The 17830-nt window shown below is 39.6% G+C and overlaps 1 protein-coding gene and 1 pseudogene across 1 annotated transcript; both read left to right on the plus strand.

The window, feature by feature from the left end:
• Positions 1-3850: 3850 nt before the first annotated feature.
• LOC122662059 (protein DMR6-LIKE OXYGENASE 2-like) lies at positions 3851-5230 on the plus strand. The gene is made up of 3 exons (XM_043857617.1): positions 3851-4398; positions 4507-4834; positions 4933-5230. Exons 1-3 carry the CDS (start codon positions 3911-3913, stop codon positions 5194-5196), a joined length of 1080 nt encoding a protein of 359 aa, XP_043713552.1. The 5' UTR covers positions 3851-3910; the 3' UTR covers positions 5197-5230.
• A 1664-nt stretch (positions 5231-6894) lies between these two features.
• On the plus strand, positions 6895-16519 carry LOC122662060 (annotated as a pseudogene).
• The last annotated feature ends 1311 nt before the right edge of the window (positions 16520-17830 follow it).

Below are 17830 nucleotides of genomic sequence, written 5' to 3' on the forward strand. Positions count from 1 at the left end.
TCCTCCATGGTCAATTTTGATGTGTGTATTATTTGACATTTTAATTTCTGAATAATGATTTGAACTAATGACCATGATTCTTTTGCCTAATCCCTAGATCTCCTTTCCGTTTACCAAAATAGCCATCAAGATCTCCTGCTGATATTTATCACAGCCATGCAGTTATCTTCCTATCAAAATTCAAACCTCATGTCTGAGTCGTCCACTTCCTACTATGTGATCCAATGAACCTCCTAACTATTCTACTTCATTGGGTGGTGCATTGAATCTTGGCCCCAACCGATCCAAAAAATTGTAATCCTGAAAATTGTTCGTGTTCGCTTCGTTCCCGGATCCTCTCTGTGCACATCCGATGGCCGGTTGCATCCGGTACTGCCCAGCTGTTGGATGCATGCTGGACGTACTAGTACGCCAGAGTAAGGGTGTTAAATGGTTCGATTTCGATTAAACAGTCTAGTTTGGTTTAAACCGTTTAAGTAAACGGTCTTGATTTTGAAACCATAAATGAATCATTTATTAAATGATTTCACGGTTCCGGTTTAAATGGTTCAATTTGGTTTCGGTAAACAGTTTTGATTTGATTTTGACACCCTTACGCTAGAGAGGATCTGGTTCCGTTCACTTCATTCAATTTTTCTTGAAAGATTCCCAATGTCAGGGCCTTGGATCATTCTTCATCCCATGATCCAACCTTTGCTAGGTGGTGTTGGACTAGAGTATGAACAGATACACCTTGGCAAATAATAAATGGGTAATAAAACTTTGTCCGAGTGTGGCCTATGCTAGCATTCCCACGAGTCTATCTCTTTTTTCCCCATGTGAAAAGACATCTCAGCTTCTTGTTTTGAGGGGAGAAGGGGGCTGAATAATATAACCATTTATTCTGAGTCCTAAAATTTAAGTTGAGAATTCTCTCTCACTCTCATTCTTGTTCTCTAAATCTTTGTGTTCTTTGTGGGATTCTAGCAATTCTCATAGTCTTTGTGGTGTGGATTTTTCCGTGGATAAGCCTTTCAAGACATCAAGAAGATTACTAAATCATGGTGCTTGTAACCAAAAGCTTGTTCTAGATCTTTTTCGCTGCATTCCCACCTCCGTTCCGGTAACACCCGAAGTGTATCCATGAAATTCTAATGTGTTTACAGGGGATAAATCTGTCTGGTTTCTAATCAGTTCCAATTCTAAGGGCTCAAGACCAAAATTGAATCGTTTATCTAAACGGTTTCAAACCCGTTTATTAATGGGTGGGAAGGTTCCGATTCCATGCACTTTTTTATGATGTCCAAATCCAAAAAACTATATTTACATGTAAACGGATAAAATGTTCGATCCGTATCCGTTTAGCACTATCCGAATCCATCCGAAAGCTAAACGAATGCGGATGCGGATATAGCACTATCCGAGCCGAATCCGATCCGTTTACATCCCTAGTTATATGCAAGTTTTAATTGAGTCCTTGTGGTTACGGATGTAATTATGATTCTGTAACCATTGGAAGATCCGTCCTAAAACCGACCCGTCCCGTTTACTAGTCAATTTCAAAATCCATATTCAGAACCGGACTAAAAACTTAATGGGTGGTGGTCCCTCTAATCCAAAATTGACACACTTAACAAATACGTGGCAATTTGTTAAGTTGACAGCGCCCCATGATTTAGAAAAATTACACATGAGATAATGACTTGAATTCATATACTTTTTGAAGGTCGTCATTGCTGAGCCATTGATTGAATCCATTTAATCGAAAAATTTCACCCATGAAATCGATTTGTTTCTCACCTATCAGTCTAAGGAATAATGTTCTAGGTTTAAATTGTTAATCGGAGAGGATTATCGCCCATGAAATCGAGTTGTTACTCACCTATCAGCCAAGGAAGAATGTTCTAGGTTAACCCCAAGGGATAGCGCAGTTGACAAGGGATGAGGCCTAAGGAAGCTAAAGGTCCTGAGTTCAACTTCACCTCCCCCCTTGGGGCCACCCGTCTGAGAGGAAACTCCCTGGTGAACATGGGGGCCCTAGTATTTCCCGATTCATGTGTGTTATGAGGTCGTGCACAAGCCTTGGGAGAATTAGTCGGCCAAAGGCCGAATACCTCCAGTTTCAGAAAAAAATAAAAAATAAAAGAATGTTCTAGGTTTAAATTGTTAATTGGAGAGAGAGAGAGAGGACGTTTTCTTTTTGGGTGTCTGTTCAGGGAAAGGGTGTCAATCGGTTGGTACACCAGTTTCGATTTGGTTCGGATTTGGGTTTGATTTCAGTTTTTTATTGGTTTTTCTTATCGATTTGGTTTTCATTTTCCATGTAAATATATTCAGAAGTATATAAAAGTTAGGGATGTAAACGGATTGGATTCGGCTCGGATAGTGCTATATCTGCATCCGCATCCGATTAGCTTTCAAACGGAGTTGGATAGTGCTAAACGTATACAACACGGATACGGATCGGATATTTTATCCGTTTACATGTAAATATAGCTTTTCGGATAGCTATAGCCTATCCGTATCCGTATCCGTTTAGCTTTCGGACGGATTCGGATAGTGCTAAATAGATACGGACATGGATACGGAAACAGATTTCGGCTATTCATTTACATCCCAAATAAAAGTGAGTTTTTTTTAATGAATTTTCGGTTGGTATCAGTTTTGTATTGGTTTATATAGGGTTGCAACAAGGTCAGGGTGGGCCGGGCCATTTAAAACCCCAGTCCAACCTTGAGTCCCCTTAGCTAGGCCTAGGCCTGGTCCAATCCTGACTCAAGGCCAGAAAAATCCAACCTTGATCCACACTCAAGGTCGAGCCGGGCTGACCCTGATTGGTCTCAACCATTTGGGGGGGGGGGGGGGGGAAGGTAGATGCTTTGGGCTGGCCAGGCTAAGAAGAAGAAGAAAGAAAGAAGAGAAAAAAGAATAGGGAGAATAGGGAGAAGATGAAAAGGAACAAGAAGAAGAAGACAAGGTTGGGTTGGGTCGGGTCGGGCTTAGTCCTAGGTCCCAACCCTGGCCCAGCCTTGACTCAAGACTAGAAATTTCCAACCCTGACCTGCCCTTAGGGCCAAGGTATCTCAACCCAAGCCCTGTTCAAGGGTCAAGGTGGGCTCGGGCCATTAGGGCCAAACTTGCACCCTAGGTTTATATATGTTCAGGTTTGATTTCGGTCCGACTTTTGAAATTTAGTTCAGGGTTTTATATGTTTTTAGCGTGGTCTAGTTTGATTTCGATATCACAAGACCATTATCCAAAACATGATCCAATAAGCTCCTACCGGTTTCAATCGATTTGGTTTAGGCTAAATTTTGACACCCTAATTTAGTTCAGGGCATGGAAAAATATTGGTCACCCTCAAAATCGGGATGATATTGATATGGTATCTACCATATTAGACAAGTTTGCCCCTTGTTTTCCTTAAAAAATAGGTTTATTGACTGTTTTAGCCATAGTCCGTACCATTTCACGAATACAATATCAGCACAATATTGAGATCGGCGACTAACGATACTGATACAGATCGCCCGTATCAGGTGATGCGATACGATACCTCAAATATGGTTCAGGGAGAGTCCCGGAGGGCGGCCGGACAGAATAGAAGAGAATCTGTATTTTCCTTCAGTTAAAAAACTGTAGCAAAAACAATTGTGGCGTTTATCGTGTTGATTGTGACTCGTGAGGGGCATGACCTATGTTGTGAGGTATATAGTGTTAACGATAGTCGATAAGTGTAACAAAAACGACAACTATAGAGTTCATAGTCTTGCGAAACAAATATCAAAACCTGTCTAGGTTCAATGTACAACAAATCACCACTTCCGATCTTCTCCCAGAGGTCTATAAATGAGTTCGTGCCTGCCTAAGAATGGAGGAAAGATAAACCCATTTCAGAGCTTCCAGCGAAGAACATATTAAGTTAAGAGAGATGGGTGAAGTTGATCCAGCTTTTGTCCAAGCTATCGAGCACCGGCCTAAGGTCATCACCGGGTTGGAAGCCGGAGGGATTCCACTGATCGATCTCTCCCTCATAAGCTCTCAATCTTTGGAGGATTACTTCAAAGACCATTCACAGGCCATATCTGGTGTGGTGGAGCAGATAGGGGGTGCATGTAAGGATTGGGGGTTCTTCCAAGTGATCAACCATGGTGTGTCTTCCGATGTGCGAAAGAGGGTAGAGAAAGTGGCAAAGGTGTTCTTCGATTTGCCTCTGGAAGAGAAGCGTAAGGTTAGGAGAGACGAGGTGAATCCATTGGGTTATTACGATACAGAACACACCAAGAATGTGAGGGATTGGAAGGAGGTCTTCGACTTCACTGTTCTTGATCCTACTGTGATTCCCCTTTCACCTGAGCCCGACGATCAGCGAGTGCGAGAGATGAACAACCAGTGGCCTAATTATCCTCCTGATTTAAGGTAATTTTAATTTTAATTTTAATTTTAATTGATTATATAGTTTTGTTCTTGCTCGCGAGATTGAGCCAACACTAATAAATTGAAAATTGAAATGGGTGTATAATGCAGGGACGTCTTTGAGGAATATTGTCGAGCAGTTGAGAAGCTAGCGTTTAAACTATTGGAACTTATCTCATTGAGCTTAGGGTTGCCTCCAAAACGGTTTAATGACTTCTTCAAAGACCATACCAGTTTTATCCGTCTCAATCACTACCCACCTTGCCCTTCACCTCATCTCGCTCTCGGCGTTGGCCGGCACAAGGATGGGGGTGCTCTGACCGTCCTTACACAAGACGATGTAGGGGGTCTGGAAGTGAAGCGCAAGACGGATGGCGAGTGGATCAGGGTGAAGCCCATACCTGATTCTTACATCATCAATGTCGGAGACATTATTCAGGTAACATAGATGACAAATCATCATCTTTCCCTCTTTTAATTGGGCCCTTCTCTGGAAACGTGTAATGGGAACTGGAATTTTACACCCTTCAATAACAGGTCTGGAGCAACGACAGATATGAGAGCGTGGAGCATAGGGTAGTGGTGAATTCGGAGAGGGAGAGGTTCTCCATCCCATTCTTCTTCAACCCTTCACATTATGTGATGGTAAAGCCTTTGGAGGAATTGGTGGATAAGGAGAAACAACCAGCCAAGTATAAGGAATATAACTGGGGAAAGTTCTTCACTACAAGGAAGCTTAGCAATTTCAAGAAGCTTGGTGTGGAAAACCTCCAGATTTCTCACTTCAAGATATCTGAATGATTAGGAGATCCATCAAACCATCTGATGTGAATTAAAATAAGACCAAGTTGGGATAATCATGTAATCCAATACAGTATACAAATACTTTGTTGTGTGTATGATATTATAATATTATTTCTGTTCCTACAATGTACCTTCTCCCATCTGTTGTATCGGCATATACGATGTACGTTCACCTATGAACTGGTGCGTGGAGATGATCTGTTCTCGAAATTAAATATTGATATGGCATTGATACAAATGCATTGCACTGCCCACTGTATCGGGCATTGTATAATATTTTAGAGGATAAAAATCCATCACTCTGCTTGTGTGGTGCACTACACTGGACTTGAGAGGATAGAACTTTGATGGAGTCCAGGCCACAGAATTCATCTGTGAATTAGGGCTGTAAATGGATAATCGAAAATTTGAATTCGATCTGCATTTGTATCCGTTTAGGGGCATCCGTATTCGATTAGAGATATTCGGAAAAAAATCCGAATACTCTGATAAAAATCCAAATCTGAATACTTAATTATAAAAAATTAAGTAAATAATAATCTTGAGGGTTTTTGAAGATTCAACAGGTTCTAGAATATGAGGAGAAGAGAATCATGATCTAAAACTATGGATTGAGAGTGAATTGTATCCACTAGGGGGAGGAAGGTTCGGGTTAGCAGAGGTGTAAACGGATGGTTGCAAATCCGAATTCGATCCAAATCTGAATCCATCTGAATCCATTTAGAGATATCCGTATTCGACCAAGAAATATTTGAATCCAAATACATCCGATCCGTATCCAAACAGAATCCGATCCATTTAGAGGCCTACCCGTAATGTTAAAAGGAATATAACTGACCCAGATGTGCCACAAAATGTTAAATATAATGGGTGGTCTGTCCTGTAGAATTGAAAAGTAGAATTGAAAAGTAGGAAAACGAAAGCCTACCAAAAACAACAAAGGAAAGATGACCCAGATGTGCCACAAAATGCAAAATATAATGGGTGCCCTTGTCTCGTGATTTGAAAGGTAGGAAAGCAAAAGCCTATCAAAAAATACAAAGGAATCCTCAAAATATTCTACTTCTAAAAACCTTGGCCATAGTATCTGACCTTTAAAGAGTTTATTGAACTTGGGAATCGTGGGTTTTCCACGAATGTCACCTCCAATTCCTCATATAAGAGTGGAAATAACCACCCTATACCCTGCCCAAGGTACAATAGGATGGTCATTTCCTCTTATGTGAAGAATTGGAACGGACAACTAATTGGAGGTGATAAAAATTCAATTTTCCACCCATATTTTTAAGAATTGGGGCCAAATCAACCAATCAGATTAAAATCGATTCTTGATCCAAAATTTCTAGGGTTAAGGTACATTTTGGCCGATTCTAGTCTATACCTGGTCGGGATCGATTTTGATTCGATCCGGATGCTGCTTTTTTAAACCCTAAACAAGAGCCCGGGACAGAAGGGTTCTAGATGGTTGAAGAGACTCTGGAGGAGTTGAATCGATTTGTGTCTATTCCGATTGGAATCAGAAACGAATCAGAAACCAATTCGATTCCAATTCTGAAACGTACTTGAAAGGTGGAGCGTGAACTTTGTTGAGGTATCTTCTGAAAACGACAACCATGTCCACGCAGAAAAGCACCATAGCGCAACCTGTCCAGAAGTCTCCAAACGAGGGAGAGAAATAGAGAATCTTGTCCAGATTCAATGCAATGTCCTAATAAAAAGCCAGAACCACCTCTAGATCTGTAAAAGAAAAAGTGGAGAACTGAGTAGAGAAATGGGTGAGATTGATCCAGATTTCATCCAAGCCACCGAGCAGAGGCCAAAGCTCACCGTGGTCGAGGCTGGAGGGATTCCACTAATCGATCTCTCCATCTTAAACTCTCACTCTCTGCAAGGACCCACCGATGACCTGTTGGCTATTTCCGGTCTGGTGGATGAAATAGGGAATGCATGTAAGGATTGGGGGTTCTTCCAGGTGATCAATCATGGCGTGCCGTTGGATGTGCGGCAGAGGTTGAGACGGCGGTGAAAGTGTTCTTCGATCTGTCTCTGGAAGAGAAGAGCAGGGTGAGGAGAGATGAGGTAAATCCACCTGGGTTACTACGACTCTGAACATACCAAGAATGTGAGGGATTGGAAGGAGGTTTTCGATTTCACCGTCGATGATCCTATGGTGATTCCGCTTTCTGATGAACCTGATGATCAGCGCCTGAGGAAGATGAACAATCAGTGGCCTGATTATCCTCCTGATTTAAGGTATTTCTTTCCCTTAGTCAAGAATTTGCTATCCAGGAAGAAAGATTGGAACAGAGTTTTCCAATTTAAAGCCATAATCATGGCTTCAAGACATGGTGAATCGTCCAATCCGGATCGGAATCGGCGATCATCGATCTAGATTCTGTCTGCCTCGATATGGTTCTGCTGATTCGTCGGTATTGGCCAATTCTTAAATATTTTCTTTATAAAAATGGTTGAATTGGAGCAATTCCAATGCCGATTCCCGATTCCACTGCCGATCCATTTGCAGCACAAAATGACCTAAATCAGTTGGATCGGACGATTCAGTCAGATTCTGATCAGGAATCGAATCAGAATATTCTGTTTTTTAAAACCTTGGCCATAATATCTGTCCTTACCTTGGTGTGATTATTCGGGATTCTCAGGGGAATCCTCTGTTGACTAAATCTAAGATTCAAAAGTTTGGAAGTATCCTGATCGGTAAGGCTATGGCCATCCGAAATGACCTCTTGGAATCCTCATACCGATCGAGTCCGATTGCAAAGATCTCATCTCTTTCCTTTAGGTTCCAAAGGCAAAGAGAGTAGTGCCTCCATCTAAGTCAACTAATCATCTAGGATATCATACATCTAGCCTCTTATTTTATCGAATGTTGTTTCACTCATGTTTCTAGGGAATTTATTGTTGTAGTGGATTATTTAACTAAGAAGGTTATGTTTATTACGTGTATGACAGTTTGGCCAAATTCCACTCCGTGATTGAATGAGCTTTGTAGATCTATATCCATGGGTTCTCCATCTACCTTTGAATAGATATATATTTAGTTAAAAAAAGAGCTTAATTAGATTGAAATTGAGGAAGGGTGTCTTTTGACATTAGGCAGGAGATAGTGATGAAACTCACCTATCGAAGCTTCCAATCAAAGGGTCACATATGGATGAAGAGATTCTCTCTCTATCTTCTTGTTAAAAAACATTCTTCAAAAAATTATTGATGACAAATGAATTGTCAATCCGGAATGTTGATTCCTACAGTTGAATATTTAGGGAATGGCCTAGATTGACCATGTCTAAAATTTCAACTTCAAATTTAATTATTTATCCTTTTATGTAATGCCAATTACCTCTCATGTATGTCAATGCATTCTATCTTAATTAGTTTTGTGCACATTTTTTATACTTGTGAATTTTTTTAATGGCTTATTTTACCACATGGCCAACTCTAATTGGACTGAAACTTGACATGTGAGTAGGAGACTTTGGGGTCAATATGTCTACAAAATTCAACATAATTTGAATTGCCGCATGGTAGAATGGGTGGACATAGATGCAATTCATTTGGTGCAATCCATCGGTAAAAATGGTGGGTGGGTGCCTAGATCTGCTATGTGGCAGATCATGTGGACTTGAAATTTTATGGGTAATTAGATCCTAAGGTCCTTTACTAACATGTCAAGTTTCAGCACAGTTGGAGTTGGCTATATGGCAAAATTAAGCAAAACAAAAAAAATTCGAAAGTGCTAATGAGTGCATTGGAATATGAAAAGAACATCGACATACACGAGAGCATATGGGAGAGTAAATGATTGAATTTAAGACTGAAATTTCATACATGGCCTATGTAGACCATTTCCTAGATATCCAATTGTCAGAATTGTCACATCACTCCTCCGCGAGACAGAATAAATATCTCCATTCACCAATTTAGTCCATGGGTCGCAAACAACATTATCATCAGCTGTTGTCAACGAGAGGGCTTAGTCACTACATGACATGCCATAAATAAAGCTGTTAAGCTAATTAATAATGATCTACTTTTCAATTTCCAACATTAGAGAGAATTGTTTTTAGCTTGAGGTGTGTCTTTTTGACTCTTAAGTTTAGTTGATTATGACTTTTCTCACTTGATCGAGCTCCATCAATTCTTAGACTTAGGAGTGTCAATCTGTTGGTATCTGGTTGAGTCCGATTCCTTATCGATTATGGTATATTGGTTTCCAAATAGGTGTGGGCTCAACCTGAAATCCATATTGGACATGTTACAAACTATTATGACACCAACAAGAATAGGATATTTGGGATGATGACAGAATAGGTTTGGATTTGGGTCCTCTGTAGCGCGATAGGGAGTGTAGCGCACCATACGACGGTCCACAGTATTTGGACACGTAGCCCAACACACAGACGGGGTGTTGGGCTGTGTGCCCAAACACTGTGGGCCGTTGGATGTGCACTACACTCCCTATCGTGCTAAAGAGGAGCCCAATGCAATAGGTTTTTGGTTCCTTATCGGTTTTTCCATATTTTATATGTATTTTGGTTATTTGGGATGAGGACAGAATAGAAATAACACAATCAGTAAATATTATTGAAAAAAAACCTCCAAAATTTATCATTGGATTCAAATTTTTCTGGTTTTAAATCTGTTTTTTTGAGTTTTCTTGTTGGTTTTGGTTCAAGCAGTTGGCTTATTCGGCCACCCTCGGTTTTTTGGTCTTGGCCCTGACCGACTGTTATAACAGTATTATTCGTATCCCTTTAAATTGAAACCGGAATGCTAAAGGTAACGGTTGGTACATTTTTCGGTTTTTTCGTCGGTTTGGATCCATATTTGACACCCTCATTCATTCTAACATTAGCTATTTATGTTGTTTGTGTTGAATTTGGGCTGTTTGTTCGAATAAAGTATATCCAATGTATTTATTAAGAAAAGGGGGGAAGATTTGTTACATAAAGTTTGAGAACTAAAACATCTAATTTTATGTACACATATTTGTAATCTATAAACTGCATATTAAAAGGAACTGGCGCTTTGCTTGCCACACCTTTTTTGGGATTTTTAATTTCAATATAGATTGGATTGGTTACCAATTATTATTATTATTTTTTCCTCCTTCATAAACTAAAAACTTTTCTTATTAGGAAATAAATGTTCCTATTGTATTCTATATTTATATCTGGCAAAATAGGTTGTGATGTAGTAAAAATAACCCCTATCTAAGAGGGATGATGTGGAAATTAAAATTTTTTTACACGACATCCTCTACTTCCGCCTGCCCCAACTTCCATGTGACCCTCCACACAACGAGGCTCGTAAAGATCGCCTTGCCCCTGTTCGGGCAAGGTGCTCGGGCACGGGTAAGGCGATCTTTGCGCATCCCATTGTGTGTAGGGCGCACATGGAAGTAGGGGCAGGCGGAAGTAGAGGATCTGGACTCCAAGTTTAGGGGCCCGGCGGCCATAGAGGGGTTAACACAAAGGCCCACGAAGGGGACCAACAGAGATCAATAGGGACCACACATCTTGGAAAGCAGCAAACTATACTATTACTAATAAAATGGTGCATATGCCAAACACCGGTGCGTATTTAGAGGAGTTGATCCATTGACCAACCTTCAGACAACCTCTTAAGTGATAATTGCCAAACCGTCAGGCCAAGATCCAAGTGTGCATGAAAATTTAATTTGAAGCATCGAAGAAATATTGTTTAAATTTCAAAATTTAGGTACCGCAGCATAATTTTTTCCTAAGGAGTATCAACAAATTTAGGTATATCATAGTGGAGATATTGAAAATTGTCTTATGCTAATTTGCTCCGTATTCTCAGAGTTACTAGCCTCCATGAGTTACAAGCCTCCAACAACCATGGAGTGGAAATAGGCTATTCTGTTGTACACGTTATCGACAAAGTTTTCTTGGCTAGGGAATCAGCTACTGTGTCAATCTCCCTAGGAATTTTCTCGAACCTACATTCACTGAAGTAAGAGGTTAAATGAACAATATCCTCTACTATAGATTGAATCTACCACTAGGATATTGGTAGATGTATGATTTAGGAAAATGCATAGCTCCTGACAATCAATTTCTACTATCAAAAACTCCTTGTATCCGTCAAAGCATCCAACAGACTCCCCTACCAAAATGCTATTGAAATTTGCTGGTACCGACCATTGTCAGACATGAACTCCCCATAGGGAATTTTAGCAAAATATGGACTGGATCTTCTATACCTTCCCCACACCTTGGGCAACCACCATCAATGTGTGCTTTCTGTTGCACTAAATCACTCCTTGTAGCAAGGTCCTCTGAGCAAGTTCTCACAATTTTTTTTAATATCATAGCGTGACAATGCCATATTTTCTCCATACTGAAACTGGGGTGCTTCTCTAGGCACTGAGCCACGAAGATGAAGCCTCTGTTGCCTTCTTTTGTTGAATGCAAAGCCCATGACGCCTGGTTCGCCATCCCTGCTGTTAAGAAATCTCCCCTAGGAAAATAAAACTGCTTCATGAAGCGCGACCAAGCCGAATTAGGTTCATGAAAAAATCTTCATGTCACTTTAGCTAGCATTCCCCTATTTTAAAGACAGGGTTCCAGAAAACCAAGGTCACCTTAGTCATTAGAATTACGCGTCCATTTTTAAGAAATCCAATGAATTTTGTTGGAATTATCCTTTATCTCCCCAAAAGAAAGCAACAATTTCTTACGGATACTATTATAGTAAGACACTAGAAGTTTGAAATGAGCATAAGTAAAGTTTGGCATTGAGAAGATAACAGATTTCAATAACAATTCCTTACTTGCTTAGGAGAGGTATTGTTGAGTCCACCCATAGAGACGATTGCTTGTCTGATCATTAAGCTCACGAAACAAGTCTATTTTTAAGACTCCAAAATCTGCAGGCAGGCCTAGGTATTTCCAAGGGCCATCATTATAAGGAATTTTTAAAATCCTTGAAAACCACCTCTTAAACTGAGACTGTGTATTTGAGATAAAAGACACTAGTGATTTCTTGAGATTAATTGCATGCCCACTAGCTCCGCAGTCGCCAAGGCATTCCTTTAAATCACAAACCTCCGTGAGATTAACTTTAGGAAACATTAGACAATCATTGGCGAAAAGAAGATGAATAATATGAGTGTCTCTAGATTTAGAATGCTACTGAGACTTTGTGCATAAATTGAGAAAAAAAAGAGTCACAGATAGAGGATCCCTTTGACGGATGCCCCTAGATGGAGTAAAAAAACCCAGATCACCTCCATTGATAAAAAATGAAATACTGATGAAATTCCGATGAAAAACCCAACTGTAATAACATCCTCTCCATATAGCTTCATTATACTCGATCATATGCATGCTTCATATCAAACTTGAGAGCCATAAAACTTTTTCTTTCATTTTTCCTCTTCTTTATATAGTGGAAGGTCTCATGTGCCATAAAGATGTTATTAGAGATAATCCTATCCAGAATGAAAGCTGACTGCATTGGAGAGATTATGCGGGCAAAGCCTCGTTCAATCTTGAAGCTAAAATCTTGGTTACAACTTTCACTGCCACACCACAGAGGCTTATTGCGCGAAACTGATCCTCTCTCGCTCACATCTTAATATTTATCGTCATCCGTTCACCAAGTCTCTTATTTCATAATTGTCAAATGTCCATCTCATCTAAACACAACTTTCTATCCACTGCCTCTTTCTCTTGTACCTCATCTCATAAAATCTGTCGTATTTAATTTCTCTCCCCAGTTAAACTTGAATTTAATTGAAACTCCCTATGTCATTCTATTCATTATTGCATATGGCAGTATGCATGGGTGTGTCTGAAAATTATTTACATCGTCATCTGTTTATGGGTAAACTTTTAAACCAATTTTTTTTTGGTAGGACTACTTATAAACCAATCTAATCTATATGGTCATTTGTTACTATAAAGATTTAAAATATGTTTGAAGTCTCAAAGTAGATGAGTCATGAGACATGGCAAGAACTATTGAAAAATCGAAGTAAGAAACTTATACATGGTGGGCTATATGGTCGGGTACCTCATAACTTAATAGATGGTGGATCAAAGAAATCCCAACTTATCCAATAGCCAGCCTATACCAAATCATTGACCCTTGTGATTATGGGAGTAGTATGCTTGAAGGAACGGTCTATGAAACAGGCATGACGGTGAATCCAAGCCTTCGTCTGGTGGTTTGTCTGGTGGTTTGGCATTGCTCCCTTAGGAGAGTGTTAAGGGACATGGTTAGTGGACCAAGTCCTCTTGACAACATCTTAGTCTCATTATTACTACGTACTTGTTTAATTGCTTTCCAAGAAGTGTGGCCCCTCTGGGTCCTGGTATCCCCTTGTTGGACGTTGCATGGGTATTGTCCTACTGCTAACAATTTTTTTTTAAAAGGGACTGAATTTTACATCTTTTGATTGTCCCTTGTCTTTTTATGAAAATTTTTGTAAGTTAGGGGTAAAAAGAGTTTTTAAAAATAATTATAAAATGGCTTATTACTATGTCATTAGCAAAAGCTATCATTGTTTATCTCTCCCCCACCCCCAAAAAAAAACTTTTGATTGTCCCTTGTCTTTTTATGAAAATTTTTGTAAGTTAGGGGTAATTATAAAATGGCTTATTACTATGTCATTATCAAAAGCTATCATTGTTTACCTCCCACCCAAAAAAAAAAAAAAAAAAAATTTAAAACTATCATTTATCCTGTACATTTTTCCAATCAATCAATCAATTTATGAAATGATAGTATTCACCCCATTGGAAGAAAAAAAATGTGTTAGTATAAAAGGGCTAAGGTTACAAATTGATTTTTTGTTTTTGGACATAAGAAAATAAATTTTGTTACCCTAAAGGTTCCTAGGAGAATCTCCTGGAGGCTACAAAGTGAGAGTATTTACAAGGAGAGTTTGACCCACCAAACTTTTGTCAACTTAAAGTCTAGAAGAGCCAGATGCCAGATGCCAGATAGTCGGCATATACATTTTAGTTACAAATTGATTGACATATTCAAGAATGTAAATAAGAAAATTTTTATTTTTTAAAAATAAATTATGGGAGCATTCATTAGAAAATCCCTTTTTTAAGAGTAAATTATGGGACCGATATCTGGTTAGAGTACCAATAATTGCCACATCGAAAATGGGCTTATAATTTTAAACATAATCAACCCAAACCATTCCTTGTACAGAAGGAGAAAGTTTTCCTTCATCACACCAAGTGTTCACAAACCCCTATCAGGTTTTAGTATGTTTCCAATAACACTCTGCTGTTAGGGTTTTAGGTGTGCAATCTTGAGATAACCTATCGAATTTTTGCACAAACGGCTTAATATTGTGTTGTTTTTTTAAAGGTGCTAGCTCACGAAGGGGTGTCACTAGGGACAAACCCACGAAAGGGTCAGCACAATAGACTCACAAGGGACCTGGAGGTACCCACGAAGGACCAACATTTATTTTAAAAAAGACATGACTTGAAGCAAGCGATAGGGGAGGAGGGATCTCGAACTTGAGACCAACATACCCCAAGCACCACAATCAGTGGTCCCAACCATTAGTCCAAGACGGATGTCCCTGTGTTTGTTGTTAGATTCTCCTTGCTTGAGAGTATTGAGCCAATACCTAGTTGATGAAATGGATGCGTAATGCAGGGAAGCGTGTGAAGAATACTGCCGAGCTGTGCAGAAGCTATCGTTTAAGCTGTTAGAAGTCATGTCCGTGAGCTTAGGCTATCCTGCAAAACAGTTATATGGTTGCTTCAAAGACCAAACCAGCTTTGCCCGTCTCAATTATTACCCTCCTTGCCCTTCACCTGAACTTGCTCTTGGCGTCGGCCGACACAAAGATTCCGGTGCCCTTACCGTCCTTGCACAGGACAATGTAGGAGGTCTTGAAGTCGGGCGAAAGACAGATGGCGAGTGGGTCAGTGTCAAGCCCATCCCTGATTCTTACATTATCAACGTTGGGGACATTATGCAGGAAATGTACATAACAAATTTTCTCTCCCCCTTCTTGGCTCTTCCAGTGTATAAAAGGTATCAAAATCAAACTGAAACTGTTTATCAGAATTGAACAAAGTCGTTTACATCGGAATTGTGAAATCGTTTTAATAAATGGTTTAATTTTGATTTAAAAAGTGAACCGTTGAATAAACTGTTTGGTTTTGATTTTAACCATTTAAATTGATTAAGTTTTGAATTATATATTAAATAAGGAGAAAAGTTCTTTGTGGGGGAGTGTATCACCCATGCGAAATGACTAACCCGTCTCCCATGAAAAGCAAAAGTCCTTCCCCATAATGCCAATGCACGTGTTTTTATTGGATCCTGCATGCACAGGGGCCACGTTCCCTCATAGAGAATGTCAACCCATTTAATAAATAACATATAACACCTTACCAAATCTTTGGCATCCTCATGGCATGGTCTAATCACATATAGATGAAATTATATATTTATGGTTTTTTTAAAAATAAGAATTCAAAATTCAATAAAATAGAAATTTTAAAATTCAAAATGATGGAGAAGCTTTATATTAAATAGTTGTTTGGTTTTTTTATAAGAGAGTATGTTTATATTATATAAGATTATGATTTTTCTAATGAGGGTAGGTCTTTGGGTGCTCTATGAAACCGTTTAATAAAAGGTTCGATTTTGATTTTATTATATAAAAATATTTAATAAATGGTTTGATTTTGGTTTTTACCTTTGACATCGTCACCTGAATCAAACCATAACATTTAACCGAAACGGCACCACTTAACACCCTTATATTATATACGGCTCATGTTCTCTGTGCCACAGTACAGGCTGCGCCCAAACACATGGGTCTGCCACTCAGGGGGGCAGGGTGGTCATTGCGCATAACCCCATGTGTCTGGGCACAGCCTGCGCCACCGATACAGAGAACATTCTCCCTATTATATATATGTGTATTTGTGAATTTTAACAATAGAGTGGCTAAATGGAAATTTGGGTTTCTACAGGTTTGGAGCAACGACAGGTACGAGAGCGTAGAGCACAGGGTAGTGGTGAATTCGGAGAGGGAGAGGGAGAGGTTCTCTATTTCGTTCTTCTTCAATCCTTCACATTACGTGATTGTGAAACCTTTGGATGAGCTGGTAGAAATGGATGAGACTTCCAAGTATCAGGAATATAATTGGGGAAAGTTCTTCAGTAGGAGAAAACTAAGCGATTTCAAGAAGCTTGAAGTTGAAAACATCCAAATTACTCACTTTAAAGTTACCTGAATAAGCACTAGAGATCCATCGCCTCATCAGACCTTCCATATGAGCTGTGCTTGCTTGGAGAGTTAATAAATTAGCACTTAATAAATTTGAACTCATACTGGTATCAAGGGTTTCATCATAAGCTCTGTTTAATAATGAATTTTGTACGAGTTCATAACAGTTATAGAGCAGTGAAAAGCTGTTTAGATCCATTGCTCTTGCACCTACTCTTCCCCGACAGAAGGATGCAACTGCCGGCGTCACCGGCGGCGCCGGTGTCAGCTGTTGTTGCAAGTCAATCCAGTCCCCGACTGATTCAGTCCAAGCCCGAGGGGATTTGGAAGGTGTAAAAGGGTGTAAATATGAATAACTACAACTACCATCAATTTTCTTTCTCCCAAATTAGAGGAACAATAAGAACTAAGTTAATTAGAGCATAAACTTTCTTTTCCTGCAAGTGCCGGGAGAGTTGAAGGAAATCAATTCACCCACTACAGTTACGTTACAACCACTATGAAATCAACGAATTTTAATGGGCACTGTTGTGGCAAGATCCGAACTGTGCTCTCCTGTGGTTGAACTGACATGCACAGAAGAACCAAACTAAGCAATGGAGGACCGGTCTGAACTGAGTCATTCCAATGCCTAAGTTAGACCTCTCGCAACAGATAATTTTCAAAGTAGAGAAAGTAAGAAATGAATTCGCTCCTTTACCTGTGTCGGGGATGGTAATTTATAGAGTTGAGGTGACCCCAAACGATGGTAGACCATTGCGGAGTGTTTCCTTTTTGAATATGTGGCGCCCCTGATGCAGATACACGTACTACCGTGGACTGAGCAGACCCAGTTGGGTATCCAAACCAAGATGAACCGGTTCTTGACCATATTCTTGTTTAGTAGGATATTTAGAATTTATTTTATTTAGGAAAGATACGTTATCTTATATTTTGGGGTAGTTATTAGAATTATAGGGAAATTTCCAATTTGAGTTTTATTGAGTTTCTAATTTAGATAGTCTAAGTTTTAAGAAATAATTAGGAGTCTTTTATTTTTCTTTATATGTGATGTAATTCCCCATCTTTACAGATTTGAAGAATGAATTGAGTTTATGGTTTGAGTAGCCTGAGAGCTGTGTGCGTGTTCACTCTTCTCTCCCCCCTCTTCTTCTTATGCGATTTTTTCTCTCTTTACCCCCTGCAACTCTGATTTCTCCCTAGTTCCCTTATTCTCCTAAACCAAACCTCCACAATCCCCTCTAGCTGGACACTTGTTTGCTGGGAGGTCATGTGCAACTCTTTGCTTGGACAACGCTTAGCACCCAATCAACCAGAAACCAGAATGAGAGAAAAGAGAGAGGAAGAAGAAGAGAGAAGTGATGGAGA

Source organism: Telopea speciosissima, chromosome 5, assembly GCF_018873765.1.
Source record: "Telopea speciosissima isolate NSW1024214 ecotype Mountain lineage chromosome 5, Tspe_v1, whole genome shotgun sequence".
Taxonomy (NCBI): domain Eukaryota; kingdom Viridiplantae; phylum Streptophyta; class Magnoliopsida; order Proteales; family Proteaceae; genus Telopea; species Telopea speciosissima.